Genomic DNA, 22,780 nt, shown 5'->3' on the forward strand with positions numbered 1-22,780 from the left:
CGGCTTCTCGAGTCACAACCGATTGTGGACGATACCGCCTAGCTGTTCCGTGGTGGTTTACTCTCACCTCGCGCGAAAGGGGGACCATTGGGGTTATTTGAGACGAAGACTTTGACGGTAGGGACGGGGGCCGGGCTGAAGCATGGCGTCTCCGGCACAGCTCGGGTCTGCGTGGGATGTTGAGAAAGGGTCGGCTAGGAGTGGTTTGCCACCCGTCTACTTGCGCGACGATGGGGAGAGTGGGAGGTCTGAGGATGCGGGGCGGACGTCGAGTGATAGTGAAGCGGTTCCGAAGCAGGGAGGAGCATTGTCTTCACCGTGGGGGGAAAGGAGTCGAGGACAAGAAGGCGGTGACGGCGGGGCGATGTCCAGAGTCGTCAGTCGGGTGCTTACCAGGGCGAGTACTACTAAGTCAAACTGGAACCCGGGCCTGCCGCCTGATGGGGGGATGAAGGCGTGGGCGGTTGGTAAGTTCTCCTTTCCGTTTGCACCTCGGTAGCTGTTTGATTTTCTGATGCCTGACCCGCCTGTATCAGTTGCGTCCGCGCACTTGGTTATCATGAACACATGGGGCCTAGTCGGCTCCTTTGGCCTCTTCCAAACCTACTACGCCACTGCTCTCGGCCGTCCGCCCTCGGACATATCATGGATCGGCTCGCTGCAGATCTTTCTACTCTTCTTTGTTGGCACTTTTGCTGGGCGGCTCACCGACGCGGGATACTTCCGGCACGTTTTCGCAACAGGTGTCGCTTTCAATATTCTAGGAATCTTCTGTACGTCTGCGGCAACGTCGTATTGGCAGGTGGTACTCGCACAGGGCATTTGTTTAGGGTTTGGGAACGGGTGCATGTTCTGTCCCGTCATGGCGACGCTGTCGACTTACTTTGACAAGCAAAGAGGTCTCGCCATTGGGATGGCTTCTTGCGGGACGGCAACAGGCGGGCTCGTGTTTCCAAGTATGATGCGGCAGCTGTTGCCTTCACAAGGATTTGCAGCATCCGTAAGGGCAATTGGCTTCGTCCAGGTGGCGACGTTTGCGGTTGCGGCGCTCTTTCTGAAGCCGAGGATCCCGCCGAGGAAGAGCGGGCCGTTGGTAGAGTGGGCGGCGTTCAAGGAAGCGGCTTATGCCTTTTACGCCCTTGGGAGCTTTTCGGTGAGTCTCTGCTTGTAGTTAGAACCCTCCGCTCCCCTCCCATGCCTGGAAAGGAAATTACTAACCCAAAGACACGCAGTTCTTTCTCGGGTTGTACTTTGCCTTTTACTATGTCGCCTCGTTTAGTCGGGACATTATCGGGATGAGCTACGCCGATAGCCTTAATTTGCTTCTCGTCATGAACGGGGTTGGCATTCCCGGCCGGTTAATATCCAACCATCTCGCAGACCGGGTCGGGCCGTTGAACGTGTTCATCCCAGTAGCGGGGATTGGTGGAGCGTGCCTCTTTTCCTGGATGGCGGTCGAGTCGACGGCAAGTCTATACGTGTGGAGCTGCTTTTATGGCCTAACAGCCGGTGGCTTGACGAGCTTATTCCCAGCTGGGCTTACCAGTTTGACAACCGACCTGAGGAAATCTGGGGTGAGGATGGGCATGGTATTTACCATCGTCAGCTTTGCGACATTAGCCGGGCCACCGATCGCAGGTGCCATTATCACAGCTTCGGGGGGCGGTTATCGTGGCGCTCAAGGGTTTGCCGGGGCAACACTTTTGTTGGGGATGGCTTTCATGATGGCCGCGAGGAAGGCAGCTGCGAGGACGGTGACAGCAACTCCAGTCGACGCCGGCTCCAGGCGGTTCATCAAGGTCTGAAAGGTGTGTATTGGCGGTGGCATATTGTGCAGTGGAGAACGAATAAGTGATGGCTTGGTACTATCTTAATGCGTAAAACTGGTTGGTTTTAGTAAATTCTAGCACGGCAATTCTATTCAAAGCTCCCTGTCTTCTCAACCAACTACCGCTCCCCCTACCCTTACGGGCTGCATCGTGGAACGCATCTCTGGCCGAATGGTAAAGAGCCGTGAATGAGCTGCTCCGAATGGAACCGTGTTGACCAATCGAAGCGAGAGGAAGAGAGCGATCACCTCAAAGGTGGTTGTTTTGTTGATGAAGACTTATCGGTTGGTCCTCAACAAGATGTGCCGTGTTTTACGGCCCAAATGGGGTAGAACTTTGTGACCGATCGCGAGACTATGACTTTTGGATTTTACCGTTGATAGATAGACCTATCGCGGATCTCATGATGGAGAACCTTTATAACCTAGTGTATAGAGGCCAAACCGTAAGAACACTACAACAAAGCCCGCTTATCCTCCTTTATCTTCTCTTCAGGTTTAGGACAGGCGGTGTGCGACTTTACTACGGACCGCACAGCGGCCGAGTGATGTTGAGTACCCGGCTTGCCACTGGTCCGGATTACCCAGGGCACCACTTCAAGAGCAAGGAAAGCCGCACATACATTAGGACGAAGTACGTAGCGCATGTCCCGCTTCGGACAAGATGTGCGAGAGTGGATTTGGGCGCATGAGGGCAACAACGGTCCGGGAACTCCAAGTTGTAATTACCTAGCCATTGTTTGAGTAGAACTCACGCTGTGGTATTGCGATATAACAGGCGATTGGTCCCGAAAACACCTCCTGGTGGTTACAGAACCTAACTGTAGCGTACTATTTCCGCTGGCGAAAAGAGCTTGACCAAGTTAGCAATACTACCTTCCCTCTGGTTGGGCCAAGTGTTTCGAAGCCGTATTTGCGAACACTAAACGGAAACATCAGCTGAATGCGACGCAAGGAAGGACGCAAAGAAACTAACAGTTTTCCAAGTATGCGAAGGGGCGCTTGAATTATTTCCTGTAGTTCTTCGAACAATTGGATTGGTAGAGTAGGACCCGTTGATAGGGGTAAGCGAGGCGAAATAGGGGTAGCAGTCAGGGTCTGGATCCTCGCTTCCAAATTCATCCGACTCGTTCAAATAGAGCTTGGACCCACTGAAAGTAAGATCTCGGTGCGACTTGGTCCCGTTTCCGCCACAACGGCAAGACGAGAAGAAGGACCTGTTTTGCCTAAACCCCGCTCAACGTCGTACAGCGCGGTGATACAATATGTTTACCTCAGCGTAGCCCAATCAACGGGAACTACTAGCGAGACACTGCATGTGGCTGCGGCTCACACTTGGTTATGTGGGGATATCTGGCGATGCTGTGCCCTTAAGAACCAATGCCTGATCGGATTGTAGTGGAACATCCGATTCGAAGGGAGATTTTATACCTGCGGCTTCGGCAACTTCTTAATGACCACACCACCCGCCGAACCCTTGCTGCGTCTCTTTGCCGTCGCTATGGTACCCCTATCAAGCCGGTCCGACCGTTTTCCTGCAGTGCGACAGGAGGTTGGGGTTTACTACATGTTACGAGTTCGGACTGTATGCAATTTCTTGCGACCACATTCCCGGGCTGCATGCCCGATCGAGATGGTTGGTATCAGCGGCAGAATCAGCCTCGAACATGCACGCGTTATATAGTGTTCGCTTGTTTCATATGCTCCAAATCTACGGACCTGAAGAACGCCTTGATAGTATGCACTTAATTCTCGGCACTTAATGTTGAGCTGCGTCTAACGGCGGCTGCCCGTCTTGGCCTCCCAGGTGCATGGCGCCACAGCGGAGCCTTAGTTAACGTTGTGATTGTCTCTAATTATTGCAACATTATTCTCGTTAAGCATTTCCCGTCTTGAATCGTCCGTCTCTTCACCCTGCCCGTTGGCGGCCCTTGGCAGGGAAGCGCGTGAACTGCAAGCGGGACTTTGACGGCCACAGGCTGAGATGTAGATTCAACGTTACGTAACTCTCCAAATCTAAGAGTGAATTTTTCCGAGCAAGAGATTGATTCACGAGGGGGCGGACCTTGGGCCATCGAGACAAGCGAAGTTCGAGAGGAACGACCCGTGAAGGCCCCTGCGCACTGATAGGAGGTAACTTTGACTGTTGTTACTGGCTGGGCGCACCACGTCGTACCCGAATCGTTACCAATTCAGACAGCGGTGTCTCAAGTACGCTTGTCCCGAGGATATACTCTCAAGTCCCTTGAACCTTGGCAGCATGCAACCTTGATTGCGGCTGACGCCCTTGACTCGCCATCGTCGACTTCCGACACGGATTACCAGTAACATCCCGGACCACACTCTTCGGAGTAATGCGTTCTCGGCATCCCCATATGCCGGGAATGGAGCCAGAGCCATCCTAAACTTCACGCGGCCGCCTAGATCTTCCGGTGCTGATGCAAATATCACCAGTCGCCCCGTCGAGACGGATCTAGACCCCGACTTGTAGCTCTAAGCCCCTTATATCGGCAGCAATAGGTTCCTAGGATGCAACGGTGCGTACCACTGAGGAGACTTCACTACGACGTCAATATCATGGTGGTCAGATATCCAGCCATGAAAGTTGAACTACATCGCCAACCCCGCCTCAGGAGGTCGGAGAACAGCAGCCGCTGTAGCATCACAGCACCAACATGGCAAGGTGAAGCGAGCAAGTCGGCCTTGGCTCGGTCCTGCGCCGGTGATCTGTTCGGTCAGGGAGACTCCAGGGAAAGTATAAAGAAGCATCAACTTTCCTTCTTCCCAGCATTTCGATCATCACCATCAAGCACAACCCGAGCTCCAGAACACAGCAACCTCAGCAACGCTCTCGCCGCCTCCTAGCAGAACGCTCCCAAGCCAAACCATCAAAATGAAGTTCACCCTTACCACCGTTGCCCTCCTCGCCCCGGCCGTCCTCGCCGCCCCGAGCTACGACCCCGAAACGGCCGTCAGCCGTCTCACCCGGGACATGACCCCGCGTGCGACCTTCAACGAGGCCGAGGGTAAGTCTCTTATGCCAGCTTTTTATGCCCCGCCATTCCTCTCCTCGAGCCCCTGAATCGACACACACTACGAGGCAGGGCAGCTAACATGGACGGCCACCAGTGTTCGCCTTTGCCCCTCCCGCCTCGTGCAGCATCCTCAGCTGCATCGACGTCATCGGCCAGGCGGTGTGCATCGCCGAGGCGATTGACGACGAGGACTACCAGGGCATCTTCAAGTGCGCCAAGCAGAAGGAGGTATGTTTCTTTCCTTTCCCCCCGTGGCAGCCCAGTTTGGACGACGAAAGTGGACCGGGACTGACAATATGTGTGAAACCAGCTGTGCGGCTGCGCTGGATGCTTCAGCGCCCTGAGCAACTTCCTCGAGAAATACGGTCTCTGCTGAAGGCCAACCGGGGATAAGTCCGGCGATAAGACGGGAAAAAGGCGAGGTGGGGATGTGACGGCTGTGGGGAGGATGAAAGGGGCGAGGTTCGTTTCTGGGAGGGATCTCTCGAGCTCGGGTTTGTGTTTGTGCAACGGTACCGTTTGTATTGTGGTAGTCGCTCCTTTGAATCGATCGATTCTTTCAATGTCCTGATGTCCCGATTCCAGCAGTTAAATGGGGAAGTACTAGTAATCTCGAAATACACGTAAACGGTTGTTCAGGAAAGAACCGAATGCTGAGACACATTGGGGTCTAATATATTTCTTTCTCTCAACAGCCGGTGGCAGCCCCGTCACTTCATACCTATGCTCCGTCGAATGTGCAGTTCGTCCCCGGCTTCTCCGTTACCGACTGGGTTTTCTGGTGTGGAGCCTGCGGGCAACCAAACCGTGGTTTATTTCTAATGAGTGCACGATGCAATAGAGGATCGTAGTGGGACACTCTCTACCGTGCCATTTGGGCATCCGTGACAACATGGCTGTCTTGCCGCGGTTCGCATTCTGTGCAGTTTTATTAGGGTTTCCATTGTGTTGAAGGATTTTGCCGGCGCCTCTCGCACATATATCTTGATCGATTATTGCTCGTGGAAGATCTCAGATTTGGTCAGCAAGCTTAAATACCCCTGGCCTAGGCTGTTAAACAACCTCATCTTCCACCTGGCTCTGCTTCCGCAGAGGCGTCCTCAACCGGTGTTTCTGGCATCCAGGCCGAGACGCATCTGGCTTTGATGATGTGACAAATTAGCTATATACCAATCAGACATAGCTCTCCGGGGAATAGCGGTTCGGGGTAACTGAATTATAGTGTAATTGTAGCACGCTCATTGTGCTAACATACCTTACCTAAGGTACCGCCAAGATCCGATCGACCTGTCCATGAAGGTGGAAACGTGCAGGGTGCGTCATGTGCGGGCCGAATAGCAGGATAAGGACTTAGGTAGTGTACCTTACGCTTCTGCAAGTTTCATGCTGAGGCGGAGGCGCCGCCTAATCAGGGACGAGACTTGAACAGACATCTACGAGCAATACTGAGATAGCTAACGGGCTCTAGAGCCAGGCTGAATCGGCGATGACCAGCAAACACCGGATATCACTTGGCAACCGAAATTTTTTCTAAATGTTTGCAGCTGGTCATATACGAAGTCTATTGGCCCATTTTGAGACGGGCAGACGGGCAAACGAGCAGACATCCTCGCAGTGTCGCACAGCAGCCAGCTGTCAGGCGACTTAGGCAGGGCGACGTCGACGCCTGACTTTATGGAGCTCGCAGTAGGCCTCAAGGCGTATGGACAGCCGAATCAATTGCTGCCACGGAAGTGATGGCGGAAAAAGCGAACGGAACGTGGCGTCGGATGTCTTGCATTCGCGTCAGTGCCGGTTCAAGGCTGTTTGGCTCTGTTTGTTTGCCCATCTCGTCAGAAAACCGTATGTGATAGAGTTAGTTAGTCATGAATAATTAATTAAGGTACTTACAGGCCCTCCCCCCAAAATAAGTAGAATAAAACTGAATAATTAAAAAAAAAAAAAAAATATTAAAGTGTCTTTCTCCGACGCAACACCCTGTGTTGGCGTGTCCCTAAAATTCTATCCTCGTCGAGAAAACAAACGTTTAATTCCGTCCTCCGACTATGACATGCGGAAATGCTGAGCTAGGTTTTTGCATCAGGAGAGAGCCAATCATCTTCGTTTCACCGATCTTGCGCACACGCGCTGTTGGTCTGGACGTGTAGCGCTCGCGCGCCCTCGTCCACCACTGTTCTCTTCCCCCCCATCCTTTCTTTCTATCCATCGCCGCACTCAACGTCGTCAGCTCCATGGATGAGTCCGTTTTCCACCATCTCGCACTACCGCAGCGCCTTCCCCATTCTGAGGAAGCCAACCTCGACGAAATCGAGACGGCCTTGATTGACCGACTGATCATCGCCACCCGACTGATGCAGGGGCCTGAGAGGGGCGAACCGACAATCCAGTCGAAAGCCTCCATTGCCTGGGGGTCGATTCGGCGATGCCTGGACGCGTGCAAGGCCGTCAATCACGGCGGGAACGTGAATAGGGAGAAGCTGCTGTCCGAGTTGCGATGTATGACTCCGACTGATGTCTTGGTTCTGCACATTCGCAGCCAGAATGCAGCTCTTTTGGTGCATCGGGTTCCCAGGTAACCAGCCTCTTCTGCCTTGGGCTCCTCTACAAGGTGTCTTTTGACTTGTACTCACCGATTTCGTAGCTCACCCGGCGAGGTGATATTTGAAGTCTTCGAAGCGGCCCCAAGAAACGAGGACGTGCTCGCTGCAAACAACGCCCTTCAGTGGGATTTTCCTGGCAGCGCTATCGCTGTTCCGCTCTCTACTTTCCATGATGACGACTTCCAAGCCAGCCTCGCCGAGTTTCTCGAACAGGCTTCCCTCGCGTCGACAAAGGCTTTCGCCGCCTACGCCCAGAAGGCGGGGGTGGAGATCCACGAATATCGAGATACGGCAAATCCCACTGTTATCAGTTCGATGCTCATGGCTATCCTGGAAGAAAACGGCCGCCGAGTCTCGACCTCTCTGCTTCGGAAGCGAGTACGTGACGACGTATGCTGGTCGAGAGCCGGCAAACCCTGGGGTCGCTCGCCCCGCTGGCTTGTGCTCAGGGTCGCCATTTCGCGGTACCTGTTGCTCGCGCTGGGTCCAGAGCTGGGTCGATTCGAATACAAATTCCTCCTCTGCGTCTGCTTGGCTGTCTTTCTGGAGTCCGCCTATCCATCTCTCGAGGTTGACCAAGTCCACTTCCTCAAGGCAAAACTCTGTCGGCGGCTGGTAAAACTGGATGTGGCTAGGAACAGAACACAAGCCCAAGATGTGTTGCGAGCAGTCGATAGTCTCTTCGCACAGCTAACGCCAAGGATCAACAGGATCATTCAGGATGCCGTCGTCCGTGTAGAATCCTCATGGCAGGAGTTCAAACAAGTTTCCACCAAGACCATCCCCGCCCTGCCCAAAAGAGCCCAGCGATCCGATACGACGCTTCGATTACGCGTTAGTGGCGATAGGCTGCGCCGAATTCTAGCCACGTCGGCCAAGACGATGACGAGCCGCCAACCAAGATGGGTGCCCCCGCCCGACTTCGATCTGGCGTCTGAAACGAACGAGCATTTCACCAAGTTTGCGCAACCGTATTTTCAGATCACTGAGCACGAGGATTCTCTCCGTGAGCTAGACGTGTTTTCTGGAGCTGTGAGCCCCGACTCAAATCTCCACATCCGCCATCTCATTGAGAGGGGATTGCCTCTATACCGAGGGAGCGCGGTCCAAATCAGCCTTCTGATCCTGAATGTTATGGAACTCTGGATGAGATTTGACAAGGAGACTTGCCGTAGATTCCCACTTCTTCGACAATACCATCCCGTCTTCACGCCAGAGACCATGGACATTCTCCACCTGGCTCGCTACGAAGAAATGGTCCGCCTGCAGACTATCCAAACCTACCTCCATGAGCGCATCAGGGCTTGCTATGGCTCCACGATTACCATATTCGATGATCCCACCAATAACTGCTTCGCGAGGAGATATTTCGACGAATGTCCGGCGGCAGAACCGATGCATGCCTTGCGCGAGATTATCGAAGACACTGCTAGGGAAACGAAGCAATCAAAGCTCATGGAGTGGCAACGTGAGAGTGCGAAGTACGAGAGTTTGACGAGACAGGTCGACGCAAGCGCATGCATTCTCACCGTCGACGAGAATGATCCTCTGGGAAGGGGAGAGCATATCGAACATTTCTGCCCTCGCTGCAGGGCGATACGAAGACTGTCCCGCCTCCGCATTCAGATTTACGAACACCCGCTTCCAGCCGACGAGTATATGATAAAGGCTGTCGTCTTCGAACTTGCCTGTCCCCCGGCATTTGCCGCTTACCGCGATACGACCTGGATGATTCTCTCACGACTGGCTTCCCCCACTTCGGTATCCGGGGTTGCTCCAAAATGTCTCCTGCGGGACTATTCGCCGCTTCATGGATTTACTGGAGACTCGCAGCCTGCCGTGTCGCTCGCATCTGTGACGAAACCTTGTGAGTCTGTCTCATTCAAGATGCGATGAGTCTGGGCTGCTTTTTGCTCATCGTTGACGATGTATACTTCTAGTCTTGAAAACTCATTACGCCTACGTCCCGTTTCCGGTGGAGTGGGACGATGGCCGGAACGGTGTATGTAGACCGAACGGGCTGAGGCTCGCCTACTTTGACACGAGCAGCAGCATCTGGACTGGGCGATCTCGTACCCGGCCACAGTTCTCTCATCACCTTCAACTTCAGTTACCACGGAACTCTCCCCTCCAGTCCATCCTCAGCCAGAGGTGTTTCACAGCAGGCGCTGAAGGCCCCTCATCGTATGAAATCATGGCCACCCAGATGACCTGCCCCTCCGGCTCGAATCCGCACGAATTCCTCGCCTTCAAAACCCTAATTTCGGGCTCCGCTCGACGCTGGATATCGATCCTAGTGGAGCTGGGGTCAACCAATTTAAACTGGTCAGGCGAAGCTACCATGATGCTCCTCAACCATTTGGCCTTGCAATGTGGTCCAGCATCAGAGCAGAACGATCCCTTGCGACTGATCCACTGTGTTTTCCGCGACAGTCATTTCGTCAAGAAGCTGCTCGATCAGGTGGCTTCTAGGCTCTCGACTCTTGCTGCACTAGCGAGTTGGAGGGAGGCGCACCTCATGAGCACGATGATTACCTTGGCCCTGCGTATTCTCGACTTGGCCAACGCGGCCGGCTTAGGAGCTGAGATTTATTCGAGAGCTCTCGAGTTCGTCGTCCAGGCCCGAGATATTTGCGTTCACTGGTTCAGGTTGCTTCGAGATGAGATTCAGATATCACAAGATGTGCTTACGGCTCAACAGCTGCAGCAGCGCGCTCTGGCTGCGGCTCTGCTCTGCCGCCGCACCTTTGTCATCCATATTGAGCATTTCGTTCCCTTTGATCCCGTCTCCTTGGAAGCCTACGTCGAATCTAGCATTGTCGTCCAGGAAAGCATGGTGAGCGACATCGACTCGCTTCCGCAAACAATGTTGCAAGACCTAGTGTCCGCGATCAAGCTTTCATATCGCCTGCAGACGATCGTTTTGCGCTCAATTCAAGATTGCCCTGAAGGGTTCTGCAACGCACTTAAACACTTCTGGCCCGATGCCGACCGAATCGTGTCGGGAAACTCGACAATCATCCTTGAGCGGCCTGGGTGGGTGTGCTGTGATATTGCTGAGACAAAGACGGAAAGCCATCAGGCGGTACACTTCAACCTGCTCCTCGGGAGTCTTCTCGTGAACGGAAAACCTGTCGGAGTAAGCGAGACTATCGGTACCATCAATGTCTCGGACTCCTGATTGCTAACCAAAGTGGCTAGAAACTTCCGCAGGATTCGCAGAACTCGGTGGTGCTTAGAGAGCTCTTCGATAACCAGCCTCTAAGAGTGTACCAGTCGCCGGTTCCCGGGATGACATACAGTAAGAATTCTGTAGAGCAGTCCATCAATCTTCTGAATGCATAACTGACCCCTTGACAACCAGCTCTCACTTATCGGCCGAACAATTTCACTGTGCACGTTGGGTATGAAGGCCGCGAGACCGTCATCGTGGCAAAAGCGCCAGGGATTCGGGTCCGATTCATCCCACGCGACTGTTTCCATACCGCACACACGTGGGATCTTCCGTTCCCATTGATACAAGGGCGCGTCCACTGGCTGTACGTCTCTCCGCCTGGCACATAGTGGGGTTGTCTGGATTCTGCTAACTTGTTGCTAGCAACCTGGATACCGGCGATGTCTACATCGTCCACCATTCATACCGATGGCAAATGACAATAAAACAGAAATGGACGCTTAATATCCACAAGGGGACTTGCTGGAAACTGCGGCCTGACGGTTACTTCTGGGATGATGTTATCGACCCTCTGAGTCCCCTTTTTCAACGCGTCGCAAAGATCCTCGCTAGCCTCGTCCCCAAGTGCAAACTACTTGCCACGCAGCGATCCGAGCCGAACAAAGGACTAGAGGTCCAAATCAGTTCGCTGCAGCTGATGTTCTTCGTCAACCACAACAAGCTCCTATTTTCACCGCAGCTGGGGCTCGAAATTGATCCGAACCAGGATGCCGGGACATGGTATGGCTTGGTGAACAAGCTAGTGTGTCGGAATGTCAACAACCCATTTCGCCGTACGGTGCTGGTTCCTCTGGGGGACTTGTCTGTCAAGAGATGGGGATGTCACGTAGATATTAGCACTAAACCCACTGACAGATACGGCAAATTCATCATCAACGACACGCTCGGCCGGATTGATTGCGCTGCGGAGCCCGCGCTGATATACACCAAGGCTCTGCTGCACGCGTACACTTCCTTCCTTCTTCCCGATCCCCTGACTGGCAGGACTGGAAGCGAAGAGAGCCTCCATTGGCTGCAATCGGGGATCTGCCGCCCGTGGGCTGTGCTCGGGAATGAAGTGTCAATCTTATCTCAAATCGCCATGCTGACACCTGCTCGAGAATATTACCCATCTGGATTGAAGGTCATGAAAACGGAGAGATGGGACGAGCGCCTCACATGTCACATTCAGCATCCTCTCTACAGACAGGTCATTGAGGAGATCCTGGCCATTTCGGAGGAACTGCGGTCATTCGCCACCACTCGAGGTCCTCGAGACGAGCCCTCTCACCGTCTTCCATCCGGGGGTGAAGGGAGATTAACCGCGCGGGCGTTGGCACGTCGTCGGCTGCACGAGAGGACCATCGACGACGACCATGGCCAGCCGGCGGCTGATGGCATGGATCATGTGTATGAATCCCGAGATAAATCATCGCCGTCGGACCCGCGGCACGCCAGGGTGATGGAACTCACCCATCTGCTACGGACGAAGCCGGAGAAATTCAAAACGCCGGTCAATTTAGCCACAGTCCTCGCCCAAGGGAATACAATCGGAGGCTATGGCGCCGAATACGCAAAAGTATCTCTCAGTAACCGCATGCATGACGACATACGGGAGAGCTGGGGCTCGCTCGTGGAATACTGTCGCGGCGGCCAGTCGTGCTACAGGCTGATGTTCCTTTTTGCTGCTTTGTCATTCCGCGAGAGTGCAGATGACCATCTTCTAAATGCGCTCGCGGCGTTTGCCATCTTTGGTGAGCTTCAGTCTCTACAACTCCCTCCCTGGCCTTCATACTTCAACTTCCGTCCGGACAGCAAACCCAGCCTTGAAGGTGTGTCCAGGATGATTCAGCCCTTCAAGACGCCGGTGCCCAAGGACGACACAGAGGAGTTGAGGATGTTTATAAACGCCAAACAGCGCCGCACTATAAAGAGAGCTCAGGATGTTCATGAGATGAAGAGCGAGGAGGATTGCCGCTCCCTCGCCAAATTTGTTGTTGCACAGTGGCCGTGTTCTGAACCCGACCTATCGAAACTGCCTCGCTCAGATTTCTTGGTGGACACAAGTGCTGCGCTGGAGGTGATCAAGCCGGAGTGGCGACGCCTCTATCAAAATAGAGAGCTATTCCTCCATCTGTGTCAAGTCCAGACCCTTCTCGACCAGCGCCGTTCCGACTTCGAGTATATACCACCCACGACAACTACGTGTGGAGAGCCTGTCTTAATACATTGTGCTCTCCGAGGCGGTGAGATCCCCAGGTTGGGCTCAGACCTCCTAGCGAAGCAGTTTGACCCACTCGTAATGTTTACAACAGAATACTCCCTACCTGGGTGGCTTCCTCTCTCCAGCGTTCCTCGGGACAACCGCCAGTCTTCCCTGCGCGCGAATCACAACGCGGTTGCTAGTAACGCCAGGCCGCAAGCTTCTCCCGAGGAGGCAAGAAGCCGCATCAAAGAGCTCCATCAAATCATCGACAAGCTGGGGAAGAGCAAGTCGTTAGTGCGCAAGAACTATGCGCAAGACCTCCGGCGGAGCCTCGACGCGTTTGAGAATCTCAGGACTCCTCAGCAATTGGCCAGGCCGTTTCTTTTCCTCCGCAACCACTCAGCTACCAAGTCGGAGGTCTTCCGAACCTTTTCATCCTTGAAAGCGTCCCTGGAGCGGCCAACACTGGACATGTCTTCCCGGCGGGCCCAGTGGCTTCAGCTAGGGGGTCTATGGCCCGCCATCACAACGGTTACGCTGCTGGAGCAGCTGCGCTCGACAGCGAACCCGCGTTTCGGGAGTGGCATGCGCGGCGCACTCATCTCCTTCGGGCTAGCCGTAACAAAGCTTCAACGCGAGATGAGGCTGAACGATTACGTCTTGGCCGGAGACACATCGCGGTTCCAGGACGAGGAATCCAACTTCGGCCACAGCAATTGGAAGCCTGAGGATCATACTGACTGGCTGCTGCTGGAGATTGACTCGAACCTGCTGATCCGGCCAGACCAGGTTGACGTGGCCTTGGCCACCATCTCGCCTCCTTCAGGTGCAAACTCTGTCCTCCAGATGAATATGGGACAGGGCAAGACATCCTGTATTATTCCCATGGCGGCGGCCTCGATGGCCGACAAGAACAGCCTCGTACGCGTCATTGTCCCCAAAGCACTTCTCTTGCAGACGGCGCAGTTACTGCAATCTCGTCTCGGCGTGATGCTGAACCGTCATGTCAGCCACATTCCTTTCTCCAGGCGAACCCCAACGCATGAGAACAGCATCCGGCTGTATCATGAAATTCACAGGCGTACTCTTAAGACAGCGGGTGTGATGTTGTGTATGCCAGAACACAACCTCTCTTTCATGCTGAGCGGACAGCAGCGAATTCTCGACAACAAAATCAGCGAGGCGAAACCGATGATCAAAGTGCACAACCGGTTGAGATCGCTCTGCCGTGACATTATAGACGAGTCAGATTACACCCTGGCCGCTCGCACGCAGCTAATCTATCCTTCTGGATCCCAGGTGCCCGTTGATGGCCACCCACACCGTTGGCAAACTATCCAAGCCATCCTCAGCCTTGTAGACCAGCACCTCTACGGCTTGGTGAACTCGTTCCGGTGCTCGATAGAAGTCGTCAGAAGACCGGGTGGCGGCTTCCCGCTCATTTACTTCCTCCGTCAGGACGTCGAGGACGAGCTTCTCCGCCGACTTGTGGCAGATATCAGCAAAGGATTTGGCGACATCCTGCCCGTGAGCTCTTTCGACGGTCGGGAGCGCACGGCTGTCCGGGATTTCCTTTCACTTGGCACCCGCAAGTTGAAGCCGAACACCTTGGAAAGGATCCGCAACCTGCGAGAAGATAGGCCGCAGGTCAAGCAAACCGTGTACCTCCTACGCGGGCTGCTCGTCAATCGCATCTTGATCATGACACTCAAGAAGAGATGGAATGTGCAGTACGGGCTCCGTCCAAACTGGGACCCGGTCGCGGTACCATACCACGCAAAGGGCGTGCCCAGCGAGCAGTCGGAATGGGGCCATCCCGACGTCTCCATCCTCTTCACATGCCTGGTCTTCTACTACGACGGCATCAGCGAGAGCCAGCTACGGCAGGCGCTTGCACGCGTGCTCAAGTCGGACGACCCGTCTACCGAATACGACAAGTGGGTGCAGAACTGCGACGATTTTCCCCCATCCCTACGGGCGTGGAATACGATCAATGTGGAAGACAACGCACAAGTGCACGAAATTTGGAAGGCTGTCCGTTACAGGGTCGTCGTCATCGACTACTTCCTCAACAACTTTGTCTTCCCTCCACATGCAAAGCAGTTCAAAGTGAAGCTGCAGTCCAGCGGATGGGATATCCCGCTCTTCTCCTCACAGCCGACCGGCCCCGCCGAGTCGAAGAAGGGGCTGCGGCCGCTGACGACGGGCTTCAGCGGCACAAATGACAACCGCACCTTGCTCCCTCTCACCATCCAGCAGGCTGATTTGCCGACCCTGTCGCACACCAACGCTGAGGTCCTGACATACCTGCTGCATGACCGCTCTCGCAAGTGCGAGATCATCAGAGACGTTCGGGGCGGCCGAGCCACGGAGCGCGATCTGCTATTCATGCTGAAAATGCAAAATATCAATATTCTCATCGACGCTGGCGCCCAGATTCTCGAGATGGACAACGAGACACTCGCAAAAACCTGGCTCGAGATAGATACGCGGTGCAGTGCTGCGCTGTACTTCGACTCGGCCAATAAGCCGTGGGTTATCTCAAACAAGGGCCGCAAGACACCCCTGTTGGAGTCACCTTATGTTGATGACCTAGATTGTTGCTTTGTGTATCTTGATGAGGTGAGTTTAATACCTTTTCCAGCTGCTCTCCTTTCCGTCCCTTTTTAGTTTTTTTTTTTTTTTTTACCGCTTTCCTTTTATATTGCTATGGTCCTAACTCTGTTGCTAACCTCTCTCGTTGCCATAGGCTCACACCAGAGGCACAGACCTAAAGTTCCCGCTTAACGCTCGCGGTGCCCTCACCGTGGGTCAAGGGCAGTCCAAGGACCATACTGTCCAAGGTATGGACTCCGCATCCTCGCTCTTGTTGTTTTTATTGCGGTTTCGCTGACCCCCAGGTGGATTTTCAGCCGCCATGCGGTTGCGCCAGTTGGGGACGACCCAGTCCATCACGTTCTTCATCCCCCCGGAGGTACACCAAGTCATTGCAGACCTACGGAGAAAGTCTCTGCGCGAACAGATCGACTCGTATGACGTGTAAGTAAAACGCTCAAACTCACATACTTGCTAGTGCGACACTAATAGTGCATCTTCCCTAGGATCTGCTGGCTTCTCGACAATACCTGCGACTCTATTGAGCAATTGCAACCACTGTACTACTCACAAGGCATCGACTTCTGCCGACGAACGCAAGCCGCCATTGATAACCCCGAGTATCTCACAAATTCGGATCACCGGGCAAAATATGTAGCCGCTATCAGGCAGAACGAGCTGCAGACGCTGCAGGAGATGTACGAGCCCAAGACTAAGGGGGCCAAACATGGCGACCTCAAATCGTCTCACCCCAAGGTGGCGGCATTTTTGGATGAGCTCAACCTCCGCCGGAAGGGTTTCCAGGATACCGGGCGCGCTGTTCACGGCTCCGCCCTCCAGGAAGTTGAGCAAGAGCGGGAAATCGCTTTCGAGGTCGAGGCGGTCCGACAGGTCAAGAAGCCAGTCCAATACGACCCCCTCTCCTTTCCAGGCCTCCACCGGGACCTCGAGCTTTTCACTCGCACCGGTCGACTGCCTATCGACAGCCATGCCGTCTTGCAGGTCTTCCACCTGATTTCCACGACCGCTCTCGGCCGTAAACACAAGGTGTCAGCCAAGGGCAACCACGCGCAATCCAAGCTGTTCGTCTCGGTCGAATTTAAAAAAACGGTCAAGCTTTACACGCACCTAGCTCCGGACAATTTCCTGGTACGTATCTACCTGCTGAAGGATTGCGAGCCAACCAACGGGCCCTGTCATGCTAACCAGACGAATTCGCAACGCAGCGTCCCGTCAGCTGGGTCCTCTGGAGCGCGCTGGTGGAAACGGCCGTCGTGCTGATCCCAGAAGAAGCCGAGCAGGTCATCCGCATGATGCACGCCAAGAAGACGCACCCCCAGATCCACCTCATCACCTACGCCTCGCCCGTCACGCGGAACATGCTGCCGTTCAACAACCTCACCTTCTTCAGCATGCCGCGCCTGCCCGACGACGGGTGGGACGCGCCGCAGTGGCTCAAGACGGAGCTCGGCCTGCTCGCCGGCAGACTGTACTTTGAGTGGCGCGAGTACGAGGCGCTGTGCGCGTTCCTGGGCGTGGTGCAGGAGACTTCCGGGCCGGGGTTGCCCTTGGACGATGATAACGAGGAGGAGGAGGACGACGACGATGACGACGACGATGACGACCACGATGGCGGCGAGGCGGGTGGAGACAGGACGAACCCGCGCAAGAGCCGGCGCGCCAGCGTCAAGTCCTTCTCCCCCCGCCCGTTGACGTTCCTGCAGGAGTGGCTCGCCATCCGCCGCCACGGGCAGGACTTTGTCCATACGCCTATGGGCTTCCTGACCCAAGGCAAACCCTTGCAGGCGAACCATCCGTTCTTTGGCGAGGCGGATTCGGCGGCGCGGCCGGTGGTTGGTGGTGGGTTCGCTCAATCCACCGGGGAGGTGTTAGGGAGTAGCAGCCGTTGGGGAACCGTTCAAAATAGCGATTTTGACGATGAAGCTGTGTTTGATGGTGTCGATGACATGGGCGCTAATGTTGGAAACGGTGACGACGACGATGACAACGAAGAGGTGGTGTATGATGAAAGCGAGTGGTATATTTCGGATCTGTCGGAGAGTGAGATAGAGTCGGAGTAATTCATGTTGCTGTTGATTTGCTTAGCCCTGCCCGGGCTCCAGGTTGTTAGAAAAAAAACTAGAGAACTTCAATTGCTTGCACAGGAACCATGTTGGCACAAGGCATATGGTGCTATCGGCAGTTTGGTATCTAGCGGACCCTGAACGTTGCTGGTAACGAGGCATTACGCTCCATCCCCCTGGAATATATCGATTTACGGCCAACGATGCCGATAAGGGTGACAACTACGCGCCCTGGACGTATACTGACCAAAGCTGGCAGACCCCGCTTTTTCCGTAACAATGCCAGATTAGTTCGCCTCTTCTTCCCGCCGTTCTTGTCCTCACTTGCTGCCGGTTTTATTGCATAAGGCTGATGGTGGAGTGGTCTGGGCTCGCAGAACCCCACGCATGCTACCGACCCCTTCGCTTGCGATCTCGGGAGCGACGGGATGCAGATGTGTGGGTGCGTCGGCTAGGGGTACGCGGAAACCGGGGCGTACTGCTGCCCGCGCGATGATTAGGAATGTCTGGCCGGCTCAAACGTTTCCGTTGCCGTCGACGGTGATAACAACGACGACGGAATTGACGTCTTCTTTAGTAAGTAGCACTATCACTACTAGTAGCAAGTAGTACGGAAAAATCAGGGTTAAGCACCGCAACAGTATCGGAGGAGGCGGCGGCAACTACTTCTTCAGACCGGGTGTTGGTGTTGGGATGGCAGGTGTGACTCATCTAGCAGGTTATGTGATGGGACAAAGATCGACATGCGAGTCAGCATCAGAATAGTTGTGGTCTTAATGGGCCCTACAGCGAACCAGATATAGATATCATGAAGTCTTGTTCGAAAGAACTCGAAGCGTCTTTACAGGACACGGGGTGGCGGAGCTGCGTGGGGAATGCCACCCTGGATATCGGATGATTGGCAAATTTGAAGCAGATACCAAAGGCTTGTTTCGTTCGTCCGCCAAGAAGTGGACGGTCGCGGTTTCTGTCTTGAGCTCTTCTCTTGTGTCAATTTTAGGTAGTGTGAGGAAGGAGAAAGTATGGCGTATTTGGTAGTCATGCAAGGCTAGAGCACCACAGGCGATTGTCCAAGGTTCAGTCCAAAGAGTCGAGCTCCCAAAGGCCGTCAGTATATCTGCACCACCTGATCGGCCTCCCTTACTGTGCGGAAACGTGCCCCTTCCGCATCCACTAGTCTAACTCCTCCAACACAGATCGTTCCCTAAAATTGCTTGGACGAGCTTGCCCATACTGTTCCTGTCCCTGTCCCGTTCAGACTCTCAGCAGGATTCTTCTTCGAGGACCAGTTCGTCATTCCTGATGGCAAGTCTCTCTTTCCCGCGCATGTGTAGCACGAGGTCACCAGCCTAGGGATCTCGGTTGCAAGATGCGTGTAGTACCCTTTCAACCCGCGGGTCGGTTTCATCCGACAATAGGAGCACTGAGGGTCGGGAGGCCACGCGAAGAAGTCGCCCGTAGTACGCATAGCGCGGAAGAGGGCCAGGGCGAACTCAGGGGCGTCTTCATCGAGGAAACGGTTGAATTCGGCGTTTTGAAGGAAATAGAAACGCGCCGTGTGCACAAAAGAGAGAAAGGCCTTGTGGATTGGGGATAGGCTCGCATCATCTGAACCGGGAGTTTCGGCATAGACCATGCGGATGGCCTCAAAGAGCTCGGGCAACCAGTCCGAACACGACTCGTACTGTAGTTGGATTGGACCAAGCCTCATATCAAACTCGGCCGTGAGTGCATCGAGGGCGATCTCGGCAAGGGTCGTCAAGGCGAAGTAGTCGGCTACGGTGTACACCTCGTAGCAGGTGACAAAGTGAGTTTTCGCGCCCCTGTCGGGCTTCAGATTAGGGACGTCACAACCTTGTGCAGGCATAATCAGCACCATTTCCTGGAATCTGGAAAGCAGGCGGGAAGGGAGTACACACTGCCAGTGTATATATAGCAAAGGACCCAGTCGACAGCCTCGGGCTCGAAGTTCTCGATCGTGATTATTCCAGACTGGGCTTCCTGAAAACTGCCAGTGAGTGCCTTTTCAAACCAGACGCTGCGAGTGCAGAGAATGCTCTTGTGAAGTTTCCAAGTTCGGTCGCCACATTTGATCGTCACATCTGAGAACAGACCGCTGCGAAGAAGGCTGGCCCGGAACGATCAGCGCCATCAGCTCTCTGGAGTAAATGCGCTCACCGTCGTACTTTTCGTCTGATGACAGGAATCGGTTGCCCATCATGGCAGCTACGCGTTCTCAATGACTGTATTGATTTGGTGGTCGCGTTAAATTTAGGTTATTGGACGCTCTCGGGCTCCAGAGCATTGGGGCGGTGCGGGGTCGGGGAAAAAGCTAAGTACCTTAGGTACTGTACCTTAGTCTCAAGAAACTTTATCTTAGTGCCCATCAATAACGTAGCAAGATAACGGGAATCGTTTCGGTCAGAAGAAATGACTATTGGAACTATAGCCGAGGAAGAGGCGAAACGATGGAAGAAACCAAAACCACCAATCCAACCTGGCTCTGGGCTGATTACTCTTCTTGGTTCCGTACTAGCTCCTAGGGCAATTAGTATCTGGAGGATCCTGAGGCCATTCCTTGGCACCTGTAATTCCGACAGAGCCATGACTTCCCAGGCATATTCTCCCCTCTTCAAGCGTTACTGTGCCTGTATTGTATACCCGCGTGATGCTGCTAAGAATGAGCCTAGCGAGACAAATGAAGCGGTCGGAGAGCAACACGTTGCACAGGCGGCTGGCCAGTGACCGCACGTCATTCAAAACTCGGGATAAATACCCCTCGACGAGCTGCGAATCGTCAATGGTCTGTCTATGTTGCAGACAAAGTTGCGCGTCTTTTCCAAACATGCATTTCTCTTATCGCTCAACTCTCAACGACAAGGTCACGCTCCTACTTTCTCTTCGTGGATGCTGACAAGGAAGCCAGCCCTCTTGCTTCCATCCACCTCGCCATCTCGCTCGGTAACAATCACCGATACCAAACAATTCGTCACAACGGAGTTGTTCCTGTAGTTTAAGGCCACCGGAGCATATCCCGAATCCAGAAGCAGCATGCACCAACTCCAGGGGCGTATGAGCGCGCCGTCGCGATTACTAATTAAATCGACAACGATACCTGAATTAGTCCCCACGGGCTTCTCCATCATCAGCGGATCCAGCGGCTGGTCCCCCCAGCGCTCCGACACCTGTGCCCGTAACAAACTCCCCGACTAGTCACAGCACCCTCTTCGCAACCCGGGACCATCCACCCGCCATCGGTTTCGCTGTACGCATTTATGCTCGTCAGCGACGCCGGAACACCCCCAATTCAAATCTGTTTGCGTGCCAACTCCCCCTTTTGCCACTTGCCCAAAACTATGAAATCCGTCGAGTGACCAAACTCCCCATGACAGCTCAGACCGCTGTAATGATAGCACGCTCGGTCGGGTTCTCCTTTGTAACCATTCCACACGATTCAGAGTAACAATCAAAAGGCAAGATGGCCGAGCGGTCTAAGGCGCCACGTTAAGGCAAACCCTTAATATGATCTTAACTCAAAAGATTCCGTGGTCCGAAAGGGCGTGGGTTCGAATCCCACTCTTGTCATAGCTTTTTCTTTTTCCTCTCTTCGAGACAGGTGTTGCAGCACGTTTGTAAGGCGTTGCGAGTGGGGAACGGTGGCTCAAGACTGGGCTAGATATTTTTGCCTGTTTTACTGCTAGGGAATGGACAGTATCCGTGTCTAGTTCTACAGCAGGTCTTCAAAAACCAGGGAGAATTTGTCAAGGCGTGGGTGGCCTGAATCCTGCGCATAGCTGTTCTCGTGCCTTTCGTGGGGGCGCTGACTATGCCCTAACACGGCTTATATGCTATCTACTTTTCTTCCTTCTTCGGCTCGGTCCCCGGTATCTCCTCACCCGTCTCCTCATCCACCCTCGCGCTCTCATCCGCCAGGCCCTTGAACTTGGGCAGCCCATCCTTGATATCGACGACCCTCTGGGGATAAAACATGTGACACTGCGCCTTGAAGGCCTCCCTGCCCTCGGGCGTATTAATGCCTTCGATCAGGGTCGGGAACAGCAGGATCATGTTCCTCCCCTCGTCCATGATGGGCGTCCGGCAGTAGGCGCACTGCACCTTACACGGCAGATGGTGAGTGGTCGACTTCGCGGTGGGGTCGTACCAGCCCAGGTCGTGGTGTCCGTTGGTGAAATTGATGTCGTCCTTGTGGAAGATGGCTGCCCATTGGAAGGGGGCCTGTGCTCACGTCAGTCCCCCGATGGGCGCCCGTAGCAAGCGCGGACGGGCGAGACCTACCCCGTGCATTCTCTGACAGGTCGTGCAGTGGCAGTACTTGGAGGCCAGCGGCTTGTCCCGGCTGAGCTCATACTGCACCGCACCGCAGTGGCATTTGCCCTTCCACTTTACTGGGAAGTTCTCGGCCTTGTCGCGTATCCGATACGGGGCCCGGAACTTCCACTGGTCTTCCTCGCGGTTCGTGGACGAGCCAGCCTGGTACTGGTGAGGTTCTTTGCCGTCGCTCCGCTTGTCGCCATCCTCGGTTTGAGACATTTTGGCAAGGACAGGGGAGGTGATGATGGTGCGGCGGGTCGACGCGGCCGGGATGGGAATGCGCTTTGTGAGTGATGAGATGCAGAGTCTGGAGCGGAGAAGGAGCATAAGTTTCGACTTTCCTCACAAGGAAAATGCCTGTGTGTTAGTGAGTCGCGTAGATAGCAGGGGTGTCTCTTATGTTGGTGTCAGATTTGGTACTCTTATTCACGCAGACGAAACAATTCCGTTCTGGTGCTTTGCTCGGCTCGGTGAGTTCTGCCAGTCCAGGATATTTATGCCTTGGCGGCAGTCATATAGAGCATTTTGACATGTTCAGAAAAGTGAGTGTCGTCAGAGGCAGCGGAGCGTTTCCCCCTGGTGTAAGTGGAATATTGACGTCATGATTCAGCTGGCAGAGCGGCGGTCGGTTTGTGGCACAACTTTCTAGGATAATGTACCCTGTAAGATGTGCATTTTCCTGCATGCCTTACCTAAGGCGGAACGTTATGCAAAATTTATCGGTTCCAACCTCACTTCATCCCCGGTTTTACAGCCGCCGGAGGCGTGCATCCCGGATTAGGGGTCTTCCCCGGACGCCACAAAATTGTATTTGAAAGGTGTCGGACAGCCGTCCGCCCCACGGAAATCGAGCCCTCGGACCTCGTTAAAGTGCCATGGAATATGA

General features: G+C 54.3%; 5 protein-coding genes and 1 non-coding gene across 6 annotated transcripts; 4 read left to right on the top strand and 2 right to left on the bottom strand.

Annotated features, from left to right (window-relative positions):
• Window positions 1-142: 142 nt before the first annotated feature.
• MFIFM68171_07170 (uncharacterized protein) lies at window positions 143-1,805 on the top strand (the record flags this gene model as incomplete). The annotated part of the gene is made up of 3 exons (XM_071062590.1): window positions 143-467; window positions 537-1,153; window positions 1,233-1,805. The coding sequence occupies 3 exons, from the start codon at window positions 143-145 to the stop codon at window positions 1,803-1,805; spliced, it is 1,515 nt and encodes a 504-aa protein (XP_070918691.1).
• A 2,916-nt stretch (window positions 1,806-4,721) lies between these two features.
• Window positions 4,722-5,239, top strand: MFIFM68171_07171 (uncharacterized protein; the record flags this gene model as incomplete). Its single annotated transcript, XM_071062591.1, has 3 exons — window positions 4,722-4,854; window positions 4,958-5,091; window positions 5,174-5,239. The coding sequence occupies 3 exons, from the start codon at window positions 4,722-4,724 to the stop codon at window positions 5,237-5,239; spliced, it is 333 nt and encodes a 110-aa protein (XP_070918692.1).
• Window positions 5,240-7,094: 1,855 nt separating this feature from the next.
• Window positions 7,095-17,559, top strand: MFIFM68171_07172 (uncharacterized protein; the record flags this gene model as incomplete). Its single annotated transcript, XM_071062592.1, has 10 exons — window positions 7,095-7,435; window positions 7,505-9,330; window positions 9,404-10,602; window positions 10,665-10,764; window positions 10,828-11,002; window positions 11,062-15,505; window positions 15,633-15,726; window positions 15,796-15,922; window positions 15,985-16,627; window positions 16,705-17,559. The coding sequence occupies 10 exons, from the start codon at window positions 7,095-7,097 to the stop codon at window positions 17,557-17,559; spliced, it is 9,804 nt and encodes a 3,267-aa protein (XP_070918693.1).
• A 1,207-nt stretch (window positions 17,560-18,766) lies between these two features.
• MFIFM68171_07173 (uncharacterized protein) lies at window positions 18,767-19,780 on the bottom strand (the record flags this gene model as incomplete). Its single annotated transcript, XM_071062593.1, has 3 exons — window positions 18,767-19,416; window positions 19,482-19,690; window positions 19,749-19,780. The coding sequence occupies 3 exons, from the start codon at window positions 19,778-19,780 to the stop codon at window positions 18,767-18,769; spliced, it is 891 nt and encodes a 296-aa protein (XP_070918694.1).
• Window positions 19,781-21,034: 1,254 nt separating this feature from the next.
• MFIFM68171_t101 lies at window positions 21,035-21,147 on the top strand. Its single transcript has 2 exons — window positions 21,035-21,072; window positions 21,106-21,147. It is a non-coding gene; the product is annotated as a tRNA-Leu (tRNA).
• A 267-nt stretch (window positions 21,148-21,414) lies between these two features.
• On the bottom strand, window positions 21,415-22,113 carry MFIFM68171_07174 (uncharacterized protein; the record flags this gene model as incomplete). The annotated part of the gene is made up of 2 exons (XM_071062594.1): window positions 21,415-21,798; window positions 21,859-22,113. The coding sequence occupies 2 exons, from the start codon at window positions 22,111-22,113 to the stop codon at window positions 21,415-21,417; spliced, it is 639 nt and encodes a 212-aa protein (XP_070918695.1).
• Window positions 22,114-22,780: the final 667 nt, after the last annotated feature.

Source organism: Madurella fahalii (genome assembly GCF_045866475.1).
Source record: "Madurella fahalii IFM 68171 DNA, scaffold_4, whole genome shotgun sequence".
Classification (NCBI taxonomy): domain Eukaryota; kingdom Fungi; phylum Ascomycota; class Sordariomycetes; order Sordariales; genus Madurella; species Madurella fahalii.